Here is a 22,476-nt window from a genome sequence, read left to right as displayed (position 1 = left end):
TCGAAAGTAAGAAAGATTATAATTGAATCCGTGAATCATTTTTCAGTCATTCATTGAATGATAAATAACTACAAGTGACAGAGATACACAATTTAAATAACGAAAGATCCAATATTTAAAAATTGTATGTAGAAAGGAGTAAGGACTTACGGGTCTATTCTCATCAATGAATTTAATGTCAAGTATTAAAATTGCTATAGGAATCCGTGAGCTAAGGTCTGTTTACTTGTTACATTCTAAATATAAGCTGTTCTTGTCTTATTAAATACATGATACTAATAATTATTATTATTGATTTTAATTAAGTTAATGCCTCATATTATTATTGATTCCAAAAGATTATGGGCTTAGCTATATTTAAGTGTGCAAATTTTTATTCAAGCATCTATTTCTATATATTATAATGAATGTTTAGTGTTACAAGTCAATTTCCCAATAATTTGATCAAAGAAATTATTTAATTTTTAAAGAAATTAAAATGATCATAATAATATTTTTGGTTCTTTTACTATTTTTATATGAAATATTTAAATAAAATAATTAAAATCACAAATAAAAAATAATAAAATTTAGAAATTAAATCTAATATTAATAAAAAATTATGAACCAATCTATTTATAGTTCAATTGTTAAATATATATTTTTAAATGCTTATTAACGTAACTTGATAATTGAATCATTTAATTGAAGAGATATTAAAATTTTATAAAGATGCATTAGACAATACATGCTTTTTTTTACATAATTTAATAAAAATTTTAAAATATAATAGGCGAGGCATTAACAAAATGTTTCGTTATAGATTCAGATTATATATAAATTTTTTTAACATAATGTTTAAAACTACCTATAATCTCTCTCTAACCCATAAATAGAAAGATAATGTGATTTAAAATATTCGAATTGACATTCTCGTGTATTAATAATAATACACATACCAATCGAACTGAAACTCAATCTATCTTATTAGATTTCTAAATGATCAAACATAACATATCCAAAATATATAAATAAATTAGTGAAATACCTAATGCTGGTTATGTGTCACACCAAAGTTAAAAATAAACAACCCAAAGGATAAAGAAAGCAACCACTTGGTTCTTTTCAAATTAAATGAGATTAAACAATAAAGAAAGGAACAATAATGAAACCACCCAAGTTCTTTTCAAAGATTACACATTTAAAAATTCTTAAAACATACTTTTTTCAAAACATTTAATCATTATTCTTTTGCTAAACAATTAATATTAAATTAAATTACTAAAAAATATTTAAATTAAACTAAAAATAAAATATAGATTGGAAATCTAAAATCTAGGCGATTTCAATCTCCTTAAAATAGAAATTTTCAATTTTAATTTTTTATAATTTAAAAAATTAAATTAATATATAATAAAATTACACTTTATCCTAGAAATAAAAATTTTTATTTTGCTGTTATAAAATAAACAACTTTAATTTAACTTCCCTTAAAAAAAATTTTGACTTCTTCACTACATAAATAATATTTAAGCATGTACTTCAATTTTACTATTAAACTAATATTTATTGGTTGGACCAATCTACCAGCTAAATTAAATTGGCTAAAATATGAACTTTTGTTTTATCTGTAAATAGGTTTCACAAATAAAAGAATTTAAAAATATTTATGTAGGAAGGTTGTAACTGAACATTATCACTAATGGAATAGAATGAAAGATATTGGGTATACGGGGAAATGAAATTCAGGCAGTGTGTTAATCCATCTCATCCAAGATGGTGGGACCCACAATAGCTTTATTGATGTGTTTATTTATATTTTGCATTCATATTCTCCCACGTGACGAATTCCCTGTCCTTGTCACCACGTGCTTTAAATTTCTCTCTTCTTCATTTTCTTAAAAGCAAAAAAAGAACTCTTCCTCTTGCGTTTCATTTCTACTCTCATAATTCCTTTATTTTCTGGCTCTCCAAACATGAATTCTCTATACCTGTATGTTTTAGTTTTAAGCTTAATCTTCACGCCCTTTTTTTTAAATAATTTTCTCCTTTTTGTTTACTCCATAACTTCTTCTTCTTCGGATAATAATGAATATTCCACTTTACTCGACGCCATAGCTTCCGTCAACCCAAAGGCTCCTTTAAACTCCGGTAAGAACCATACGTCGCCGTCCGGTTCACGTGGTTCCTCATCCAGCTGCAAGGTATGGAGCGTGGCCTGCTCCGAAGCGGTTTTGAGCCTGGCCCGGAAACCCGAGAACGTGGAGTGGATTAAAGGGTTGAGGAGGAAGATACACGAGAACCCTGAGCTTGCTTTTGAAGAATACGAAACCAGTAAGCTGATTCGAACTGAGTTGGATCGTATGGAAATTGAATATAGATACCCTTTGGCTAAAACGGGTATTCGGGCTTGGATTGGAACCGGTAGCCCGCCCTTTGTAGCCATCCGAGCTGACATGGATGCTCTGCCCATACAGGTCTAGCTGCTTCTTTTTTTCCCTCTTTGGTTCCCCTTTTTTTTCATTCACTCTTTTGCCACTATATATGTATACATATACGTATATTTACTAAATAACTACGTACGTGTATATATAAATATACATATACATATGTACACATGTGTTAAGGTACTAGGTAGTTGGTAAGGTAAGACGAAAAATGGGTTAGGTGGTTCATGAACATTAGGTTTCATTTTGTTGACAATGTTTTGGATTTTTAACGATGACAAACATTGAGGGCTTTGATTTATATTGCAAATACGGAATCAAACAACGCATCAAAGGGAATTTAATGGACTAGAAATGTTTTGGAATTAAGAGAAGAAAATTAGGGTTTTTATTAAGGGAAGAAATGAAAAATTTTCAACTATCATTTTCTTTTACTTTGTTCATGTGGGAGATTAGTATGTCAGACATGGATTTAATTTAAGATTCAGTACATTCAAATTTGTTTGTATTATAGATAGACCAAGGACAAAGAATGTAGTCAGACAAGATGTACTTCTAGATAGTACTTTAAAATAAAGATTATCTTGACATAACGATAAAAGATCTTAGAATAAATTCAACTTTATAAAAATTTTCGAACTATAATTCAATTAAATTTCTAGTTCTTTATATTAAAAGGTTGCATAGAGTATGTAATCTTTCACCTTATGGTTGGGTGATTTTTACTTTAGGAAGGTGTAGAATGGGAGCATAAGAGCAAAGTTGCAGGGAAAATGCATGCTTGTGGGCACGATGCACATGTCGCAATGCTCGTTGGTGCTGCTAAAATATTGAAGAACCGAGAACACCATTTGAAGGTTTGTCCTTTCCTTCTATTACCTTACAAATTTATCTTTTAGAGTGAATTTGAATAGATGGTATTTATCTACAATTGGTATAAAAATAACTATCACGGTGAGATTATATACTGTAACGATAATATAACGTGAGATAAAAAGTAAATTAAACACACTACACCATATCCAATCGCCCATCTAAATCCACTCTTAATCTTTTATCTTAATTATCCATCCAATTAACTCCTTTACCAAACTAATCTCTTCATAAGTGAATCATTTTATTAACCCTAACGCAATGGAAATATGCATTTCTAATTTTTAGCCGCAGATTTAATTCGAGTGATTTAAAAAAAAATGATAATAAGCAAATATAAAATTTAAACTTCAATATCTGTAATTTTGTATTTTCAATTTGTTTTTTGAACATAAAATTTATTGTTTTTGAGGGTTTGATTTGTGTGGACAAGATTGGGTCAGAGAGAGTGAAGGAATTGGTCCATAGCTCCCTCTACCTGGGCCATGTGCAGGCAATTAATGACAGTTCTGCCGCTTTGTAGAATGAATTTCACACGTGCTAATTAAATATTTTCATAATGTCAAATTTAACTCTCAATATTATCCTTATATTTTTAGTTAATTTTTTTTACCATTAATTTTTTAAAAAGAATTGAATTATTTTTAATAAAAATACTCATTAAAGTGTAAAAACTTTAAACATTGTAGCTCGCACGACAATTTACATGTAATTCATGTAAATTTTTAAAATTTGTATTAACTTTTTATATTTATTTGTTGGCGTGACATGTAAGGTAAATAATATTATATTAGTGTCAAGTATACTTGAATTACCATGTTGGTTGTCATGCCAATATCATTAAAAATAATATTTTAATTAATATTTTTGTTAAAAAAATTATTTATCTTTTTAAAAGGTTAATGATTAAATTTAACTAAAAAAATAACTTGTCAAAAGATATAATTGTTAGGTGCTATATTTGATATTATACCTTAATTTGTACATTTTTTTTTTACTTTTTCTTCCACTCATCTCTTGCCTATTGTCATTTTGCTGATTCACAATCCATTTCTTGCTTAATATAAGGAAAAAACATATCGCAGAAGTTGGTGGTTGAAATTTTAAATTCGTTAGACACCCCTACAATCAACTAAATAAAGTTGTCCAATTATATATCTATATATACATATATACATGTAAAAGGAAAGGTGAAAAGGAATAGTGAAGCCATAGGTATACCATGATTAGCATCCAATTCTCATTTCAACCTATTGATGTTATTAAATCTTGAGAATGACCCACATTCCTTTTTTTTTTCTTTGGGTTCAAAACACGAATGATGATGAGCAAACCATGCATGAACACATCATGTTCATGGGTTGTCATACACTAGGGTTTTTTTTTTTTTGGTAAATGTGGAGAAATAAGGATTTGTGTAAGTATTTCAAGAAACTAAATACTATTTCTAAATTTTTATAATATGAGTTCGAATATGTGTTCTTTTTCTTTTACTATAATGAAAATAAATTATAGATTTTAAATATTGAATTTCGTATAAAATTATTAAATTGAATAATACATTCAAGTGATGACATTTACTTGGTAAAAAATGAAAAGAAATGAGAATGAAGAAAATATTAATATAAAAATTAAGCTAAAAATGGAAACTATTATGAATTTTAATGATTAGATTAATATTTTTTTTTTAGAAAAGGAAAGCAATTGAAGTGCTAAAACATTTGTTGCTTAAATAGTATAGTTAATCTATATTCGCAGAAATGTTTATGTACATGAAATATATATAATTGCATAAGAGTAGAATATGTGCCATATTAGTTGGTTCATATAATCAATATCCTACATATATATGTAAAAACATAATGATTGTAATATGAGTGCATGGCCCTAGCTTGGAATATTGTGTCTTGTTTGAAAAGCCTTGGATTAAGAATAATCCCTTGCTTAAAGAAATGAAAAAAAAAGTGTTAAAATATTTTGTTTTTAATAATGAAGGGGATAAAGTTAATTTCCCATTTGTTTAATGTAAGAATCTTTAAAAAAAAAAAAACTTAAAAAGTAGTGTGGATGTTGCAGAAGAATAATTTTCCCTTAAATCATGGCTAATTTGTTGAAAAAAAATATTGTTGAGAGGGGTTAGGTTTGCACTCTTGATGGAAGGTATTGTTTTATTTGGAGTTTTATTTTTTAAAAATATTTTAATTGATATAGATACGACTTGTAAATTTATAAAAAAGCATCAATTTTATTAGAAATATAAATTATGTAAAGTGAACCCGTGAAAATTCAACCATCAACTAAGGTCTTATATGTTTTACCTTGGTATACCTAGTATGGTAGTGTTCTTAGCTTTAACCTTTCGAGAATTTGGGTGGACTTTTAAGGACTCCTGATAAATTGCATGAACCCTTTTGGACTTTCTTTGGTGTAGGACAAAAGGTCAAAAACTTAATAATAAACACTTCAAGAATAATATTAACTGTTTAAAGTTAGAGTTGATATCTCAATTTTTTTTCGTAAGAGAGTGGATTCTTACATAAATTTTTTATTGATTAAATTTTGATAATATTATTAAAATCACAACGTGATATTACTATCTTTTATAATTGATATTTGTTATAATTATTTGCAATATTAACCTTCAAGCAATGATAAAGATAAATAAATTTTGGGTGTTACAGGGAACTGTTATACTGCTGTTTCAGCCAGCTGAGGAAGCAGGAAACGGTGCTAAACGTATGATCGGCGACGGTGCATTGGAAGACATCGAGGCCATATTTGCAGTTCATGTCTCTCACGAACACCCCACGGCTATTATTGGCTCGAGGCCTGGTCCACTGCTTGCCGGTTGTGGCTTCTTTAGAGCCGTTATCAGTGGAAGAAAAGGCCTAGCCGGCGACCCTCACAACTCGGTTGACCCAATCTTAGCTGCTTCAGCTGCCGTAATTAGCTTACAGGGAATCGTTTCTCGAGAATCAAACCCATTGGACTCCCAGGTTTCGTCTTTGAAAATCTTTTGTTTTTCCCGTAAATTTCCTCAGTATTTCAACCTGTGAACAACGTAGTGAGATTTTAAAATTATAATGCAGGTCGTGTCTGTCACCTCCTTCAACGGCGGCAATAATCTGAATATGATCCCTGACACTGTTGTTATCGGAGGCACTTTCAGGGCTTTTTCCAATGCCAGCTTTTACAACCTTCTTCAAAGAATCCAAGAGGTTGTGGTGGAGCAGGCCAGTGTTTTCCGATGCTCCGCGACGGTGGATTTCTTCGAAAAGGACTCAACAATCTATCCCCCAACAGTGAATGACGATCATATGTATGAACATGTGAAAAAAGTGGCCACTGATTTACTAGGACCAACAAATTTCAGGGTGGTTCCGCCGATGATGGGCGCGGAGGACTTCTCGTTTTATACCGAGATCGTTCCGGCGGCTTTCTACTACATCGGCGTAAGGAACGAGACGTTGGGGTCGATACACACGGGTCACTCGCCGTATTTTATGATCGACGAAGATGTTCTTCCTATGGGTGCTGCCGTTCATGCAAGTATTGCCGAAAGATACCTCAACGAACGTGGTTAAAAGCGTCAGCCCTCTAAATTGTGGGTCAACTGAGGCAGGGATTAATTTAGAGTAATTTGTAATGTGTGATGTGGTATATGTAATTTTGATGTTAGTTAGGGTTGGTGGAAAAAGGGAAGATTGGCAGTGTGTAAAGATTAAGCAGACGATTTTGCTCTGTTTCGTAGAATGTAAATTGTAAACAAGTCAATGTTTTCAAGTGACTCTACTCTTTTCTGCTAACACCATTTATTGAATTACACTAACTAAACCATAAGTCTTGAATTTATAACAGCAGATGACCATTTTCCTCCAAAGATGGATGTTCACAAATTTATTTATATTATATATAAACCCATGATTTTAGGAAATCTTTTCAACAGATGATAATATTTTTTATTTCAAAATAATTATAATATTTAATTTAAAATTATTAATTAAAACTTTATAAATATTCAATACGTAAAATCACATATTTTGTAAAAGCTAATATTATTAAAATGTAATACTTATACCATAGAAATATGAAAATGACCTAGTGTTCATTTTATGTTAACTAGGGACAAAGTCATAATTGTCAAGGGCATTAAGTTAATTTGGTTTTAATGAAAATTTGATATGGAGATTGAATCATTTGTTAGAATAAAAACCAAGAAGAAAGAGAAGTGTAGGAGCTTCGACCCTCTCTTTACTGTTGTCATGAATATAAATATTTTATTTAGTATTTTAAACTTTTGGAAAAAGTGAAATAAGGAAATCTCTTATTTCTGTTTTATGTTATGGTATTCATTTTTACCAGATTATCAGATTGACTCGGTTTTCATACCAACTCACAACCTGACCAGCATGTTCAATTTACTGATATATAGTTCATCACTATGCAGTTTGCCTACATGGGTTCACATCACTATATAGACGAATTCCTACTTAGAAAATACATGTTCACTATATAATAGGATATGTATTAATTTGCATGGGGACTTATCTAATCCTAGTACATCAAATCATAGAACCGTTCTATATAAATGGAAAATTGGCTTCCATAAGGAGAGCACAAAAACACTCAGCAGAGTCATATTATAAATAAATAAATCTATTTCTAACACATAGTGGTGCCCAATGCAAGTTTCAAGGAAAGGTTTATGCCTTTCTCACCTGTTATTTTTGCAGATGATGGCGTTACTCTAGATAGTTTCTGCTACTTCTTATCAACACGCACAAGTCTCTCACAATTCAGTTGATGATTTAGCTAATTCCATTTGTGCAAGATTGGGTTTTTAAAGAAGAAAGCACCTTATTTCACGAGAGTAACGAAAAAGTTTTTCCATTCATTGTGGAAAAAGTTGCAACACAATTAAATGGCAAGGAGAGTGACTTTTCTCAAATCTATACTTTAATTCTTAACTACTTCATGCAGACAGCAGGCTGCCTTAATCCCAACATCGGTTTGCAAAATAAAATGTAGAGAAGATTGATAGGAGTTTCCTCTGAGGGACCACCAGTAGTGTCCGCAAGAATGCTTTAGTTCGTTGGAATTCATACAGCAAACCTTTATCTCATGGTGGTTTAGGAGTGAGAGAGAGAATTAAAGCTTGATATGTTTGTTTTCTGCATCATATATCAACATACTAAATTGGTAAATTTTGACAAAATAAAGCTAATAATATTAATGATTAGACTAATATTTTTATTTATTTTTTAACATTTTAAAAACAGACTATTTTAAAATTTACCAAATTACTATTTTAACCATCCATTTTATATCAATTCAGAATTTTTAAAAATAACTAAACGCAAAATATATATACAAAATCATACAAGCAATAAAATCACCTTTTTTCCTCTTAAAAGAAAATTTTTCTTTTTCTTTTTTGTTTTGATAACAATTTAACCCTTCATAGCAAAATATTCCACCAATTAGGGGGCTTCTCACAAGTTGTACCAAAATCTTTAAAAGTTTTAGTAAAAAGTTGGATTATTATTGTCACTCAAATCTGCTAGAGAATTGTTCCCATCATCTCTCCCATACCCTTTTACCATTTCCTTTGATTTATTAACCAAATACATGAGAAGACTTAAAATTTTTAAACATACTTGCATCAAACATATACATATGATCCTATTTGACTATCAGACCCGAGTCTGAAAAGTAACAAAGCAATGCGTATTATTAAGTACCTCAATACAGTGTTGGATTAACATTGGCAATACCTAACCACACCATCACAACTACGATCAAGTCACTTTTAGTTTCATTCAGATCTGGCATACATTGACAGCATTTTAGTTTTATTTTTATGTACTTGAGGCTTATGAAGATGCGGAATACGAACAGCTAACTCAAGCATTCTAAAGGACTCCTCATCGTTTTAACAACTAGCACTCTCGAATGGAAGATTTAGTGTCTCAAGCCTTTTTTGCAGAATCAACCAAAGCTTCATAGAAGGAAAATTAGACCAAGTTCACCTCTTCTCACCACATAAAGCCCTTGCAGCTTGTAGAGCAAAATATGTAAGGATAATGTCGGCACCAGCCCGGCGGAGGCACATCAATGATTCCATCATGACCCTTTCTTCATCAATCATTTTGAGAACACTACCGGCTTTGATCATGGAGTATTCACCTGAAACCTGGAAAAAAAATCAAATTTTGATAGGGGTAGGATAGTGAAAGTCTGCATTTTTTTTTTTTTGGGGGAGAAATAGTATATTTTCCTTTTTTCCACCACTAATTATAGAATAGTTAGTAGTAATAAAGACGTAATCTTGAGTATCTCGTACAAGAATGATTGGTTCATGAAATATGCAAAAGCAACCCACTTATATTTTCCCCCCCTTCTCAGTTTTCTACTATTCTCGTGCCATCCTTACTTCCTGCATCCTTCAGCCTATTAAGTATGAACTACACTCTACAAGAATGAATCAGACAATGTAGTTAAAAATACCAATCCCCTGATTTCGCTAAAAAGAACAAAAATGTAATATAAATAATTTCGTGTCAAGAATAGTTTTGCTAAGGGCATCAATTCCAAAAGGGGGAATCTAAGGACCTAGTGCTGGAACTGACAAAACAATTACTAATATATATGAATGTTGCCTCAAATTTTCATTTTCATTTTCATTTCCAGGGACCATGGGGAATTATTATCGAAAGGTTTCAAGTTGCAATGAAAACAATGCCAAGAATATTAGTTAATGCAGGACACGGAAAGTTAAGAGAATACCTGGTAGGCAGCAATAGGCAAAGGAGATTGATCCCTGAGAAGTCTTATGATATCCAAATAAGGGAGACCAGGCTTGACCTGTGATCCAGTTAGAGAGACTTCAGCATGATGGGAGCTTAGCCATTAACAAAAAGAACTCAAAATTCCTTAAAAGCGTCATACTGACCAATAGAATGTCAGCACCTTCAGCCTCATCTTCATGAGCCTCAACTAATGCTTCTCTGTAATTTGCTGGGTTCATCTGATACCTGTTTTTAACAAACAAGATTAACAATCAAATGTAAGCACCAAAAAGAGCCCATGAAAGCCCAAAAAATACAGTACAGGCAAGTGAATTCATACGTTTTTTTATCTCCAAAGCGTGGGTTAGAGTCCAGTGCTTCTCGGAAGGGGCCATAAAATGAACTTGCATATCTGTTATCCCAAGAAAAAGAGAATGACAAACTGTGTCAATAAATTTCACCCAGCCGCCAAGAATAACTCAGAATAACTTCTGTCAACATAGTTTATTTTTCTAAAGTGTTCAGTGACCAACTGATAAGAAAAATGATAATGTCTTATGCAATTAGACAACAACATGAAGAAAGACTATTGCCTTCGAGCAAGGCAACTGAATAATACCATTCTACTTGCATAGTGGGCAAGTGTGGAAACCTGGGACTCTTATTCCAAGATTCTCAAGATTTGATAGGCGAAAAGGGATTTGATAGACTAATTTGAAGGACGGAATACTGCAAAATTAGTGGACTAGGTACAGCTATTTTATTCTTTATTCATAGGAGAGATTTTAGTTTTAATAGTAAAATTTTCTTTCTTATTATAGTTAAATTTTTTTCTGTAAATAAAGCTGGAAAATAAGGCTGTAAAATTCAGATTAGTAAGAAGTTTTAATCTCAATTTCTCTTTGAACTCTTCATGACTTCTTAATAATCTTTCTCAAAAGTTTCTTCAGGAAGTGAAAAGAAAGTAAAACCTTTGCGGTGGTTTAACATAATCATATATCTGTTACCATGCTTCAAACCTACTTTTAGAAACTGGTAGACCTACAAACAAACAACTATAGGAATACAAGGGGGCAGATAGTGAAGTTACTTTGCTGTATAGGACATGATAGAAACATGGTGAAAGCCTTCAGAATCAAGGGCAGCACGAATAGCTCCAACACGTCCATCCATCATATCACTGGGACTAATAACATCAGCTCCAGCTCGAGCCTTTAAGAATACACCACCCAAAAAAATTAAAACAAGTCCAATCAAGTTAAATCTAGCAAAAAAAAGAATAGGACACAAACGAGCATAGGAGACCTCCAATATCCATTCAAATGATTAGAAAACTCCAAGTATCACACTGACTAGCCATTTAAAGCTGTAACAGCAAGTTTTTGCTTGCTTTAAGCATTTGAAACACTAGTTCCTCAAAGTATTTATTAAAAGTTATGCCATGGATATGTATCAAGACAAGCGAGGGGAGGGGAGAGAATAATCTAACAAAAGCGAACAAGGTCACTGATTTTTTTTATGAGACACCAGTGACCACAACAAACATCAGTAAGTCATCACCATTATGGCATTTAGAACTCTTATGAAGACAGTAGACTTCTGCCTAAGAGTATATTTAAAAAAAAAAAAAACTACAAAAATTACCTGGGACACAGCTTGCTTACATAATTGATGCACTGTCTCATCATTCATTATGACTCCTACAGGGTAAAAAAAACAAAGTAGCAATTAGTATTTCTATGACTTTATAAGAACATTATTTATTTTGACCAATTAGTATGCACACGACATTTTTTAGGAAAGAGCTCATGTATCATTCTTCTAAGTTAACTTGTATTTCAATGTGGCAAACCAAAAAACAGTTCAACAAGGTGAAAACATGTCTTCTAAATAAGATACTCTTCTTTTAGCGGGCAAAAGTGTGTGAAGCATATCTTGTCTTACCATCTTCTCTGACAATACCATCATGCCCATCTGAGGAGTATGGATCTAAAGCAACATCCGTATAGATAACCTAAAAAACCGATAAGATATCACCATGATTTCATAAGGCTGGAGGCACTAAACAATATAAAAATCAATGAATGAACTTCATTGACTTACAAGGTCAGGGAACTTGTCCTTAAGCAGACGAATTGTTCGAGGCACTAAACCATTGTCATTGTAGGCTTCATCTCCTGTGGGAGACTAAAGTGCAAAAAACCAATTATATACATCAACATATGAAGCAAATAGCATTATAGCGGGAGATCAAAACCTTCAGAGCATCTGGAACTTTGGGGAAGAGCACAATACTATTAACTCCAACATCCCAGGCCTTTGCCACCTGCAATAGATAATGCACACTTCAAAACAACTTCACAGTTGACACACTAAATAAGTATATAACATGCTTGTATATGTTTATAACTTTGATATCAAATAGAATGTTTATCATCATACAGTTACATGAAATAGATAAGTCATTAAAACAACACATACAGCACCCGGGAACTAGTTTTGAGGGACAAATGCAAATTGTTTATGAAAAAGGATGCATAATACAAAAGATCACCTCTTCAACAAGTCCATGTCTCCATCCAAGCCTATAACATCCTGGCATAGCTCCAATGGGTGTGTCCTCCTGACCTGCAGGTCAAGGGAACAGTACCAAGTAGATGTAAGCACGTACTGGAAGGTAAGAAAGAGAGTAAACAGAAAAGTATCACAAAAGTCGCAACAAAAAAGGAAAAGAAAAGAAAACTGCAACAATATAATATTCATGTAACAAATTTGAGGGCGCTTGTCATGATCTTTGGTAAAATTGCTCCACTTTTAATATCTAACTTATTTCACCAAAAAGAAAGGACTAAGATCCATGAATACCAACCTTCATGAATAAAAAGAGGATATACAAAATTTGCAGGAGATATACTTGTTTCCTGGAATGATGCTCTCAATGCAGGGGACTTACGGTTACGACGAGGACGCCTGGTAAGTTGCTAATACAAACAAACACCGAGTGAGCAAAGGAGAAAGGAGAGGTCCACCAATTGACCTCAAAACCTCTATTATAACTTAAAACTATTTTACTTCAATGTCATGAATTGATGAGATGAGATGAACAAACAATTAATGATTAAATCAAATTCATGTCAGCGAACAAGAAAATTAAACCTATGAATGTGAATTTTCAAACACATATAAAAGTCTAAAACAAATCACCATTCAATAGACCAAACACTTATCGGAGACATTCTAAAACCACTCAAACACAATCAATTTGTCACAAATTCCTATCACATTACCCCCTATTTGCATATGAACATAAATAAGCAAGCACCGTAAAATATGGGCAAAAGATAAAATATTATCATTTCATTTCAAACACTCACATAAGGTTTAATCACAGGAGTCCCAACAGGAGCAGCTGGCTTAGGGGGAACTGGAGGAGCTTCAGGCGCATTCCCAGCTACAACAGCAGCCTCACATTCTTCAATACTCATTTCAATCTTTTTCACATGTCCATCATGCCTTTCGCATGCCCTCACCACAAAAAGGCCCCGAGAACGTCCTGAGGTTGAAGCCCTACCAGAATTGAACCTTAAACTAGAAATTGGTCTAAGACCAACGTAGTTTTGAGTCTCAAAACCTTTAACAGAAGGAACCGTGCAGGGAGCATTTACAATTGTGGAAGCCATGACACAAAATTCTCACGATCTCTGCAATCGTAAAAGATGAAATTCTACCTAAATTAACAGCACAAATCAGCTAAAACAAGAAATGGGTACACAATGAACTCATAATCTAATAAACTAAAACATAAAAAACATGGAAAAACTGAACTAAGAATTACCCTTTATCTATTTCTTTTTCGTTCCTAAAAAGTTACTACAGAATCAGAAATGAAATCCAAGCCTTTTCACCAGGGGGGGGGGTGGAATGAAAAGAGAAACAGACAAAAATGGGAACAGAAGGAAATTGGGTACTAAAATCTTACCTTATCTGATGGGAATAGATAGTGAACCAATAAGAAAACAAGAAGGGAAATTTGGAAGAGAAAAGAAAAATAGCTTATATATGGTGATTTGATTTGTGAGCGCAAACAGAGGATCTACAGCCTTTGTCTTTCTTCGAGAGATGACAAAGATAAGCCCACCACCACCACCACCACCTACACACCACCAACCACTCTCATTGACTGCGAAGTTTTCTCAACTCGCTTTCTTAGCCTCCACTTTTAAGGCTTTGGGCTTATTCTTTATTGGGTCGACAACCATTCACACTCATTCTTCAACCTCCTAGTTTGAATTTCAACTTAATAATATCAAATAAAAATTCGAGTTAATCCAAAATTTTCAGTAATATACTCCATTACTCAAAATCTACTTACTCAAAATCTACTTAAAACTCTTTATCCAAACTACTTAGCTATTAAAAAAAATCTTTTTAACTATCAAATTTAATTAAATCAAAACTTTTCAAAATAATTCATTCTCTTCATCCCCATAATTCTTTCTCCATTTTAATGATTTTTTTTACCTTTAGATAATTTTTCTTTGAAATTCTTTTTACTTTTTTTTCTACTCAACTTTTCCTTAATATTTAGATTTCATATTCTATCATTTTCTTTTCATGGTTCACCCAACAATAACACAAAATATATAGAATATGTTAGGATAATTTTCATCACCGGTCCAAAGTTCGAATAGATTTAGGTCGAAATGTAATAAGCTCACAGGATCAGGTTGCAGGACAGGCTCGCAAGTCGAGCTTATTTTCCGGCACAGTTGCAAGTATAGGCTCTATGAACACGTGTTTAGTCTAGAGGAAGATACATGTCTATATGCATGAGTTCTATCAAGTTAGTACATCATGTCAATGAACAATAATCATCTCATATAAATATATATACACTACTATCTAAGAGATATAGAGAAAAATACTCAACAAAATTGAATAGAAATAATTATATTTAAGTAAAATACTACATAGGTTTTGAATTGGGGTTAGAAATGAATCGAAATTGAGGTTTAAAAATAAAAAAGAAACTTATCTTTAAGGGTTATTAAACTTTGGATCGACTGAATCGATCTAATTCAGTTAATCGGTCGGTTAATCAATCTAGTTCAGTCGGAGGTCAGTTAAATTTTTTTTTGAAATTTCAGTTAACAGTTAATTTGGTTCGAAATCGGTTAATTAATTGAACTTAATAAATAATATTGTATATATTATATGTATTAGGTTATTACTAATTCGGTCAAATGAACATTACCAATTTATTTTTGTGATATATTTTATACTTATTTTTAAAAAAATAAAACATATAAATTTTGGTTCGGTTAATTTTTTTTGAAAAATTTTGATTCGATTAACAGTTAAAGGATTAAAAATTTTGGTTAATACTAGTTCGATTCGGTTAACCGTTTGAACATCCCTTCCCATTGTAATTTGGGTTTTATCACTGAAAATTGGGTTTGAATTTTTTTGACTAGTTTGTGAATTTTTGGTCATTAGAGTTCTCAGATGAAAAATAAAAAGAGAGGAATACGTTTATAATTTGGATAACCGAGAATAGTTTAGGTACAATTTTTGGTCATGGAGTATAGTTTAGGTACTATTGTGAAAAAGTAAAAGAAGCATAAATTCAAATCCAGTTATTTGTGTTTATTTTTTGTTTAAATATGTCAAAAGTTCTTGTACTCTTTCAAAATTTAAAATTGATCTCTTATACTTTAATTTTGAGATATTGAGTTCCTATACATTTTATTTAAAAATCTTAATCCTTTCCTTTAATTTTCCGTTAAAAAGTTAACAATGTCAAATGTAAAATAACTTTTTAACCTCAACATTTACATTTGTTGGTCAATTTGGTCATTACCCTTTAAAAATACATATTTTTTTTAAAAATAAAATTATTATTTCATATTTTACATAAAATTTTAAAAATTATGAAAAATAAAAATCTTTAAAATTCAAATAATAAAAATAAAATGATTTAAAAGATATAGACCAAAATTTCAAATTTCAATTTTATCTAAATCGAGCTGAGAACAGGTTGAAGTATTGGACCATTGAAAGATAAAAAATCAGTTGACCCGCAAACCGGCAAGGACTGGTTGAATTGAGCTACATTTAAATTGATTTCAAAGTGATACGAGTAATTGGTTCTCAAAACGACTGGTCCAACCAATTCAAGGCAAATAAATTATTAAAAAATATAAAAATCATAATTGCAAATTTAACTGATTTTTTAACTTGATTTAACTAGTCTATATCAGTTCACGGGTCAACTGGTTTTTGAAAATTTTAAACCTTTTTAGCCCTCAACATTTACAATTTTTTAGATCGGTTTGACTAGTCCAAGCACTGATTCAACTGATTTTTTAACTCAATTCAATTGGTTGCTCAAAATTCGATTTAACCCTTTGTTTGGACCAATATATTGGCCATTTTCCGATCCAACCGATCAATCCAGTTAAAAAATAAGTTGCAAAATACAATATGTTCACTATTGATGAAAAAAAAAAAAGAATTTGAACCCTATATGAGCATGATAGTCAGGGTGTTCATCGTTCCAATTGTGATCTGGGTTTGAATCGCATTAATTGCTTTTATTGATTAGGCTTTGCCCTACTATTATAATTCACCAAAAAAAATTAAAAATAAATATCAATAACTTTATTTAAACACAAACTTAAAATTTAACACTAGAAATTTAATATAAATTATAATTCTAAACAACAATCTCTAAATTTAGAACCTAAAACCCTTAATATTGTTCTTAAAAGATATATACTAAATTTTAATAATTATTTATTAATTAGTTCCATAACAGTCCGCATCAAATACAAATTCTTTACAAATACCTAACTCCTATTTGGTGTAGAGTAAGGAAGGAATTAAACTAACCCATGTTATTTCATCAAGATGACAGAAGGAGAAGCCGATCAACAACGCTGTTCTCGTTGTTGTTCTAGTGTTCCACAGGACGTTTTTAACATTGATGTCGAGATTCGCTACCCTTCGTCTGAAAACTGGGATGCAACGTTTGCAAGTTTTATTCAATCCTTTACCTATGGTCGCAACATGTTTTGTTGTGAAGGGTGTGGCCCCGACACCGTGTTTTCGATGCTTGTTTACACCGGTATACCTCTGGATTATCTTCGAACCGTTGCTGTTCCTTATGTCTTGGATATTGCTCGGGCGGCTCATGGTGCCACCGTTAACATCGGATGTGAACGCATATACCTCAAAATCGAAGTAAATTTCGATGTGCTGGCTGATGATGAGGCCTATGAGTGGGTGATTATTGGTGATGCTGATGAGGATGAGTCTGAGGTAGTCGAAGAGTCATTGGATGCATTCAGTTTCAAGCCTGCTACTTGTTCATCCATTGAAGATTTGAAAAGGTTTAAATGGGGTGATGAAGAAGATCTTCAGCCTTTGAAGAAAAGAGGGAGATTACTTGAAGGACCGAGTTCATCCAAAGAATGTATGATCTGTTTGGACGAGTTTTTGGATGGCAACGAGGTTGCCTTGATGCCTTGCCAACATGTTTACCATGATGCTTGCATTGTTAAGTGGTTAAAAGCAAGTCACTTGTGCCCGTTGTGCCGCTATCAAATGCCAAGTTGATTTGATTTTCATCTGATATGATCTTCTCTACTATTAGGTAGGTAGGTTGTTGATTAATCTTCTCGAGATAGACACTTGTGCATTTTAGTCTTTTAGACGTACTTTGTGAATAACCTCTTGAAGTGCATTGTCTAAATATCATGCAATACTATAGAAATATAGTGGTCCATTTTGATCACTGCATTGTTTTAAACAGGATAGCTTGCCTTGAGGAGCAAGCAAGATGAGTCTAAAAAGGTCATACGCAAATCTTTGGATTTTTCATTAAACATCAGTTTTTACAGGGTACAAAGATCTTTGCTGCTGCTGGACTAGAGATTAACATTGGCTTCTAAATTCCAAGGCCAAAAAAAACAATTTTTCCAATCATTTCTCTGGTCCGGAGTTATCGAAAGAGATAAAGAAAATGGGGATTTAATTTAGCTGTACACAAAAACTATAAAAAGCAGTGTACAAATTATATTTTCTTTTACAATGACTAGACACCAACTCGTACCTGTCTCGGATCAAAATACACAATTTCCGCCTGAATCTCTTTTGGTTGTCCTTGATGTACCAATGCCAAACCTTGATAATATGTTTTGAGAGTGCGAGAGTTGGTGCCAATAATGTGAGGAAAGGATGTTAAATTTGGTTGCTAGAGTTAAAATTTACATCGGTTTGCTGAATGGCAACAGTTTAGATCCTCGTTCAACGGCATCTCTCCATAATCTATACCGCACTCCTAGCTTATCATAAGCTACCGGCCAATTCCAGACATTTGCCCCATTAATCATACGTTCTTGCTGGCCGATCACGAGTCGTAGATCCTCATTCAAGACCTGTATTGAATAGGCATTATAAGCATAGACCGAACATATTAGTTACAAGCGAGGTTGATAGGTATCAAACATGTCTGCAATTCAATCAAACCGTACTATAGATAAAGGGAAAAACAGTTCTGTAAAAGCAAATATTAAAGATGACACTGTTGCACTTCTTGTAGGCATTCAGTAACAAAAACCATAGCTTAAATTGTGCTACATGGGAATTTTGAAGTTAACTGTTTTCAGAAGATAAGTCGTATGTGCTACTAGATGAATGTCAAACGTACTCATAGCTGTCAGCCCATCAAATACTACCAATCTGTTCAGCAAGTCATTTGGACATACAACCAAGGACTTCAAGAAGGTTTTCAGCAAGGAATTAATTTGATCATGATCCACTATCCAAAGAATGAAAAAGTAGGATATATTTTTACCTGTTCTGCAAAATGCCTCCATAAATAATGCATAAAAGGAATGTGCTTCAACAGGGGAGCAAAATCCAGTGACATTCTATATAACAGTCTTGTCTTATTTCTCGATGACGGTAAGCATACATGAAGCTGGTGAAGGTGTGTTGCACATTCCTTTGTACTCTGTCCTTCCAGTTTGCCCGGTTTTGATATACCAATGGTCGATAGGACCATACAAGGTGGTTGAAATTCCATGTCAATGGGATAAGGGTCCCAGTAACCTTGGAGACCAGATGCAGGCGTCAAAAATTTCACCAGACTGAGATGTTCAGATTATGCAGTGTAAGATCACATATTCAAAATAGATACCTACAATGCACTATTAGCATATTATCATTATAATTTTTTTTCCTTTCCTAAGCCTTGCATGAGGAAACAAACCTGGGAACTGTCCATCCCTTGGCAAAAGTGGAAGTGTGAGTAAAAGGTGCATGAGCGAGATCCAATAGGTTATCCAACAGTAGCCCGTGTTCGACAGGAAGTTCCATGACAATCTGCAAATTATCAGCAAAAAGTCTACGGGAGATAGTAGGGACTTTGCTTGAGCTATAAAGTTGTCTTTCATCAAGTCGCTTGAAAAAAGTTCAGATGATCTTTGTAATCACGCAAAAGCAACTACAGCATACCTCGGCATGAATTACAAATCCAGAAGGAGGTTGTAAGGAAGGAAGAGTTGTCGTTGGTGGGTCATCCCCAGGCCAAATCCAGATCATTCCCTCTTGCTCAAGACATGGCAATGACTTTATTTTCACATTAAGTAATCGCGTAGATGGCATTTTTTCACATTTTCCGTCTGTAGTGTATTCCCACCCTGATATATCATTCCAAGAATATATAATACGTAAATCATTCATGATATGTGTCACCTTTTCAGAAAAATATGATAGCCTTATGCTTGTGAACTTGCTAAACTCATACTAACCATGGTAGGGACATTGGATACGACCCTCATTTACTGAGCCAAGGTGAAGAGGGCATGCTCTATGTGCACAAGTGTTCTGGACGCATCCTGGCTTCCCATCTTTTCCTCGAAAAAGAACCCATGGCTCCTCAAAGCAATCAATTGGAATCTGAAATACAATGTAGTACCAAGACATTAGCAAGAAATCATTTCTTAACTAGTTGAACAATGAAAACTACAAAGCAAAAAGGAAGCACCTAAGCTGATCAACCTGGTGCAGAATGAGGATGTATGCTAATATGCAGAGACATGACATAAAATGGTCAGTGTTGAGATGATAAGTAATATTATAGTTCCGAACTATAGCTTACCATAGTCTCATCCTTCAGATCAGTGGAGAAAGCAATAGGATACCAGAAGTTCTTCAAGCAGGGGTGATAAGGTTGAACTGGACCTGACACATCCAAGCTTTTCCGGGGCCTCTTCATAGTATCCAGAGATTGTGTTGATGTACTCGAATAAGGGGCTGCTATGCTGGACTCCATTTTGGTCCTATCTTCCAACAGCTTTCCATTAACCAATTCCTCCATGTATGCTAGTTTATCCAAAGCAGCAGAAACCCTTGCTTCCGATATATGTACCTGTTATTTCTCTTGAATCAGAATCGAAATAGGCTATGACACCAAAGTCGGGACCTCCCGTGATTTTTCCTTTTTATTATAAATGATACATACCTATGGTAATTAATTAAAGTCGTGGTCAGATTGGTTTTTGTAGAAAAAGAAAAGTATCTAATCACTTGGATAGCCTGGAACCATTGCATCTGTTTTTATATCTCATTGAGGCATGCACATCCTAATCAAATTATAAGAATCACAGTTCCATTAACTGCTAGTTCATGTACCTGTTTGTGAGCTTGTGCCAGTTCTCCTTGCAATTCTGCGAGTTCTTTCTTCATAGTGCCAATAGACTTGTATTCACGAGCTAATGGATTCAACACTTCCACTACCTACAACCATAACTACGAAAATTAAACAACACAAACTTTCCACATGATTAAATTGAAAAAGAAAAGTAACAGGTAAACAGTAAAAACATCACAAAACACGGATTTTCTAGTAAAAAATAACTAAAAACAAAACTAAAAGTTCACAACACGAAGTGATCAGCAAGTCGAAAAAGACCTTTTCATGAAGAAGCACAATCGTGCGCAAGTCTTGGCGAGCCCGCCAATCGCAGTACTGAATATCATATCTAGCCAATTCCAATGCCTGATATGCATCTAAGAACCTCCCTTTACATTGCGGGGCTTTAGACCTTGGATCCTCTACATCAAACAACGTGCTCCAGGGGCTCTTCTTATCGCTTGGCCCCAAGCTATTTGCCTCCCCCAACACTGCAAACACCCCAAACCCTCCTTTAACGCCCTGAAACTGCACCAAAATATCCAATATAAGCCACAGATCAATTACTCAAGCAACACAATCAAACAAAGTACAATGTTTTCCAAAGTTGAAACCACCATCTAAAACTAACTTAAGAGACTAAAAGTTCAACAAAATCATGGAACTTATACTTCGCAGAAAACTATACATATACTTGGAATAAGTTTCTGTTTCACTAGTGAATGCAAGTGAAGTGAATATAATGAAGTTATAAAAAAGTTGCAATATACATTAGGATCGGGACTTCAATAAAGTTTAGAATAAACCCAATTACTTTAAGCTTAAAAACAAATAAAAAACCGAACTTTATAGCTTCACAGCCACAAAAGAATAACTAAAATAAAATGACAAGTCAACCATTGTAAAAAGCAGGAAAAACAGTACCTTTTTAGAAACCCTGCATGAATTGCATAAAGAGATTGGCAACGATAAAGCAACAGCAGCAGCTATGGCGGTCATGGCGTTTTCAAAAGAGCCGTTTTGGGGGTGGGGAAGGGGGGAGGAAGAAAGAGAGAAGTGTAAGCAAAAACAAAGGGGATTTTGTTGGATAAGGGGTTGGTGTTGCGCGCGATCTTGGCAAGCCTTTGTGGAATGCCACGTGGATAAACGTGGACATTAATGTCATACACGTGGCAGGTCGAGTATCCACACGCTTTGACAGCCTGAGGGAGTACCTTTGTTGTCGTGGGGGCAGGATGTTTTTCATATCTCCGCTTCCTGCCAGCTTGGATGCTACAATATATCTTTCTCCATCTCCCAAGCCGGCTTTCTTTAACCATGCGTTGAATTTAGTACCAAGGAAATATCCAAGACGCGTTCATAGGTTGGTCTGTCCAATCCCATCAATTCAGTTGAGTTGATTTGATTTAATTTTAAGGGTAATCTATAAAAATAGTCACTTTTATTTGTCTTAGATTATATTTTAATCACTTATGTTTGAAATGTTACGTTTTAGTCATTTATGTTACTATTTTGTTACAAAGTGATCACTCTACCGTTAAGTTCCGTTATCTCTCTAACGATAATCCTACGTGGCAGTCCAACTAGATTTTAGATGCCAACTTAGATTTTTAAATGGGATGAAAATAGATTTTTAATTAAAAATTTAATTAATTAAAATTTTTAAACCTAAACATTAACTAAGAAAACT

The 22,476-nt window shown here is 33.2% G+C and overlaps 4 protein-coding genes across 9 annotated transcripts; 2 read left to right on the top strand and 2 right to left on the bottom strand.

Moving 5' to 3' along the window:
• The first annotated feature begins 1,827 nt into the window (after positions 1-1,827).
• Positions 1,828-7,105, top strand: LOC108453095 (IAA-amino acid hydrolase ILR1-like 6). The gene is made up of 4 exons (XM_017751002.2): positions 1,828-2,456; positions 3,158-3,283; positions 5,981-6,295; positions 6,389-7,105. Exons 1-4 carry the CDS (start codon positions 1,956-1,958, stop codon positions 6,881-6,883), a joined length of 1,437 nt encoding a protein of 478 aa, XP_017606491.1. The 5' UTR covers positions 1,828-1,955; the 3' UTR covers positions 6,884-7,105.
• A 1,900-nt stretch (positions 7,106-9,005) lies between these two features.
• LOC108453096 (delta-aminolevulinic acid dehydratase 1, chloroplastic-like) lies at positions 9,006-14,441 on the bottom strand. 6 transcript variants are annotated; one of them, XM_053028114.1, is made up of 13 exons: positions 13,923-14,441; positions 13,462-13,788; positions 12,957-13,068; positions 12,642-12,715; positions 12,345-12,413; positions 12,191-12,274; positions 12,032-12,101; positions 11,732-11,787; positions 11,178-11,299; positions 10,428-10,499; positions 10,252-10,333; positions 10,086-10,163; positions 9,006-9,492 (listed from the first exon to the last, which is right to left on the bottom strand). In XM_053028114.1, the coding sequence occupies exons 2-13, from the start codon at positions 13,765-13,767 to the stop codon at positions 9,325-9,327; spliced, it is 1,293 nt and encodes a 430-aa protein (XP_052884074.1). In that variant the 5' UTR covers positions 13,768-13,788; positions 13,923-14,441; the 3' UTR covers positions 9,006-9,324. The 6 variants fall into 6 exon arrangements, with proteins under 6 accessions (XP_052884074.1, XP_052884075.1, XP_052884078.1 ...); XM_053028115.1 differs by having other exon boundaries at positions 14,067-14,381; XM_053028118.1 differs by having other exon boundaries at positions 13,462-13,811; positions 14,067-14,358.
• Positions 14,442-16,949: 2,508 nt separating this feature from the next.
• Positions 16,950-18,259, top strand: LOC108451043 (uncharacterized). The gene has a single exon (XM_017748778.2). It carries the CDS (start codon positions 16,997-16,999, stop codon positions 17,702-17,704), a length of 708 nt encoding a protein of 235 aa, XP_017604267.1. The 5' UTR covers positions 16,950-16,996; the 3' UTR covers positions 17,705-18,259.
• On the bottom strand, positions 17,943-22,067 carry LOC108449929 (chlorophyllide a oxygenase, chloroplastic-like). Its single transcript, XM_017747316.2, has 9 exons — positions 21,711-22,067; positions 21,066-21,314; positions 20,786-20,890; positions 20,253-20,522; positions 19,903-20,050; positions 19,607-19,791; positions 19,362-19,474; positions 18,945-19,239; positions 17,943-18,525 (listed from the first exon to the last, which is right to left on the bottom strand). Exons 1-9 carry the CDS (start codon positions 21,783-21,785, stop codon positions 18,355-18,357), a joined length of 1,611 nt encoding a protein of 536 aa, XP_017602805.1. The 5' UTR covers positions 21,786-22,067; the 3' UTR covers positions 17,943-18,354.
• Positions 22,068-22,476: the final 409 nt, after the last annotated feature.

Source organism: Gossypium arboreum, chromosome 5 (genome assembly GCF_025698485.1).
Source record: "Gossypium arboreum isolate Shixiya-1 chromosome 5, ASM2569848v2, whole genome shotgun sequence".
Lineage (NCBI taxonomy): Eukaryota > Viridiplantae > Streptophyta > Magnoliopsida > Malvales > Malvaceae > Gossypium > Gossypium arboreum.
The sequence above is the reverse complement of the archived record's forward strand: the minus strand, read 5'-3'. Positions and strand labels throughout refer to the sequence as shown.

Bases quoted from the DNA above. Each gene is read 5' to 3' on its own strand.
- LOC108453095 (XM_017751002.2), top strand. From the start codon at position 1,956: ATGAATTCTCTATACCTGTATGTTTTAGTTTTAAGCTTAATCTTCACG. The intron at 2,457-3,157 runs GTCTAGCTGCTT...TTTTTACTTTAG, and splicing joins TGGATGCTCTGCCCATACAG to GAAGGTGTAGAATGGGAGCA. The intron at 3,284-5,980 runs GTTTGTCCTTTC...TGGGTGTTACAG, and splicing joins ACCGAGAACACCATTTGAAG to GGAACTGTTATACTGCTGTT.
- LOC108449929 (XM_017747316.2), bottom strand. From the start codon at position 21,785: ATGACCGCCATAGCTGCTGCTGTTGCTTTATCGTTGCCAATCTCTTTA. The intron at 20,051-20,252 runs GTAAGCTATAGT...ATTGTATTTCAG, and splicing joins ATCTGAAGGATGAGACTATG to ATTCCAATTGATTGCTTTGA. The intron at 19,240-19,361 runs GTTTGTTTCCTC...TGAACATCTCAG, and splicing joins AAGGGATGGACAGTTCCCAG to TCTGGTGAAATTTTTGACGC.
- LOC108451043 (XM_017748778.2), top strand. From the start codon at position 16,997: ATGACAGAAGGAGAAGCCGATCAACAACGCTGTTCTCGTTGTTGTTCT.
- LOC108453096 (XM_053028114.1), bottom strand. From the start codon at position 13,767: ATGGCTTCCACAATTGTAAATGCTCCCTGCACGGTTCCTTCTGTTAAA. The intron at 12,716-12,956 runs GTTGGTATTCAT...CTTGACCTGCAG, and splicing joins TCCTCTTTTTATTCATGAAG to GTCAGGAGGACACACCCATT. The intron at 10,334-10,427 runs GTATGAATTCAC...TGTTAAAAACAG, and splicing joins CGCTTTGGAGATAAAAAAAC to GTATCAGATGAACCCAGCAA.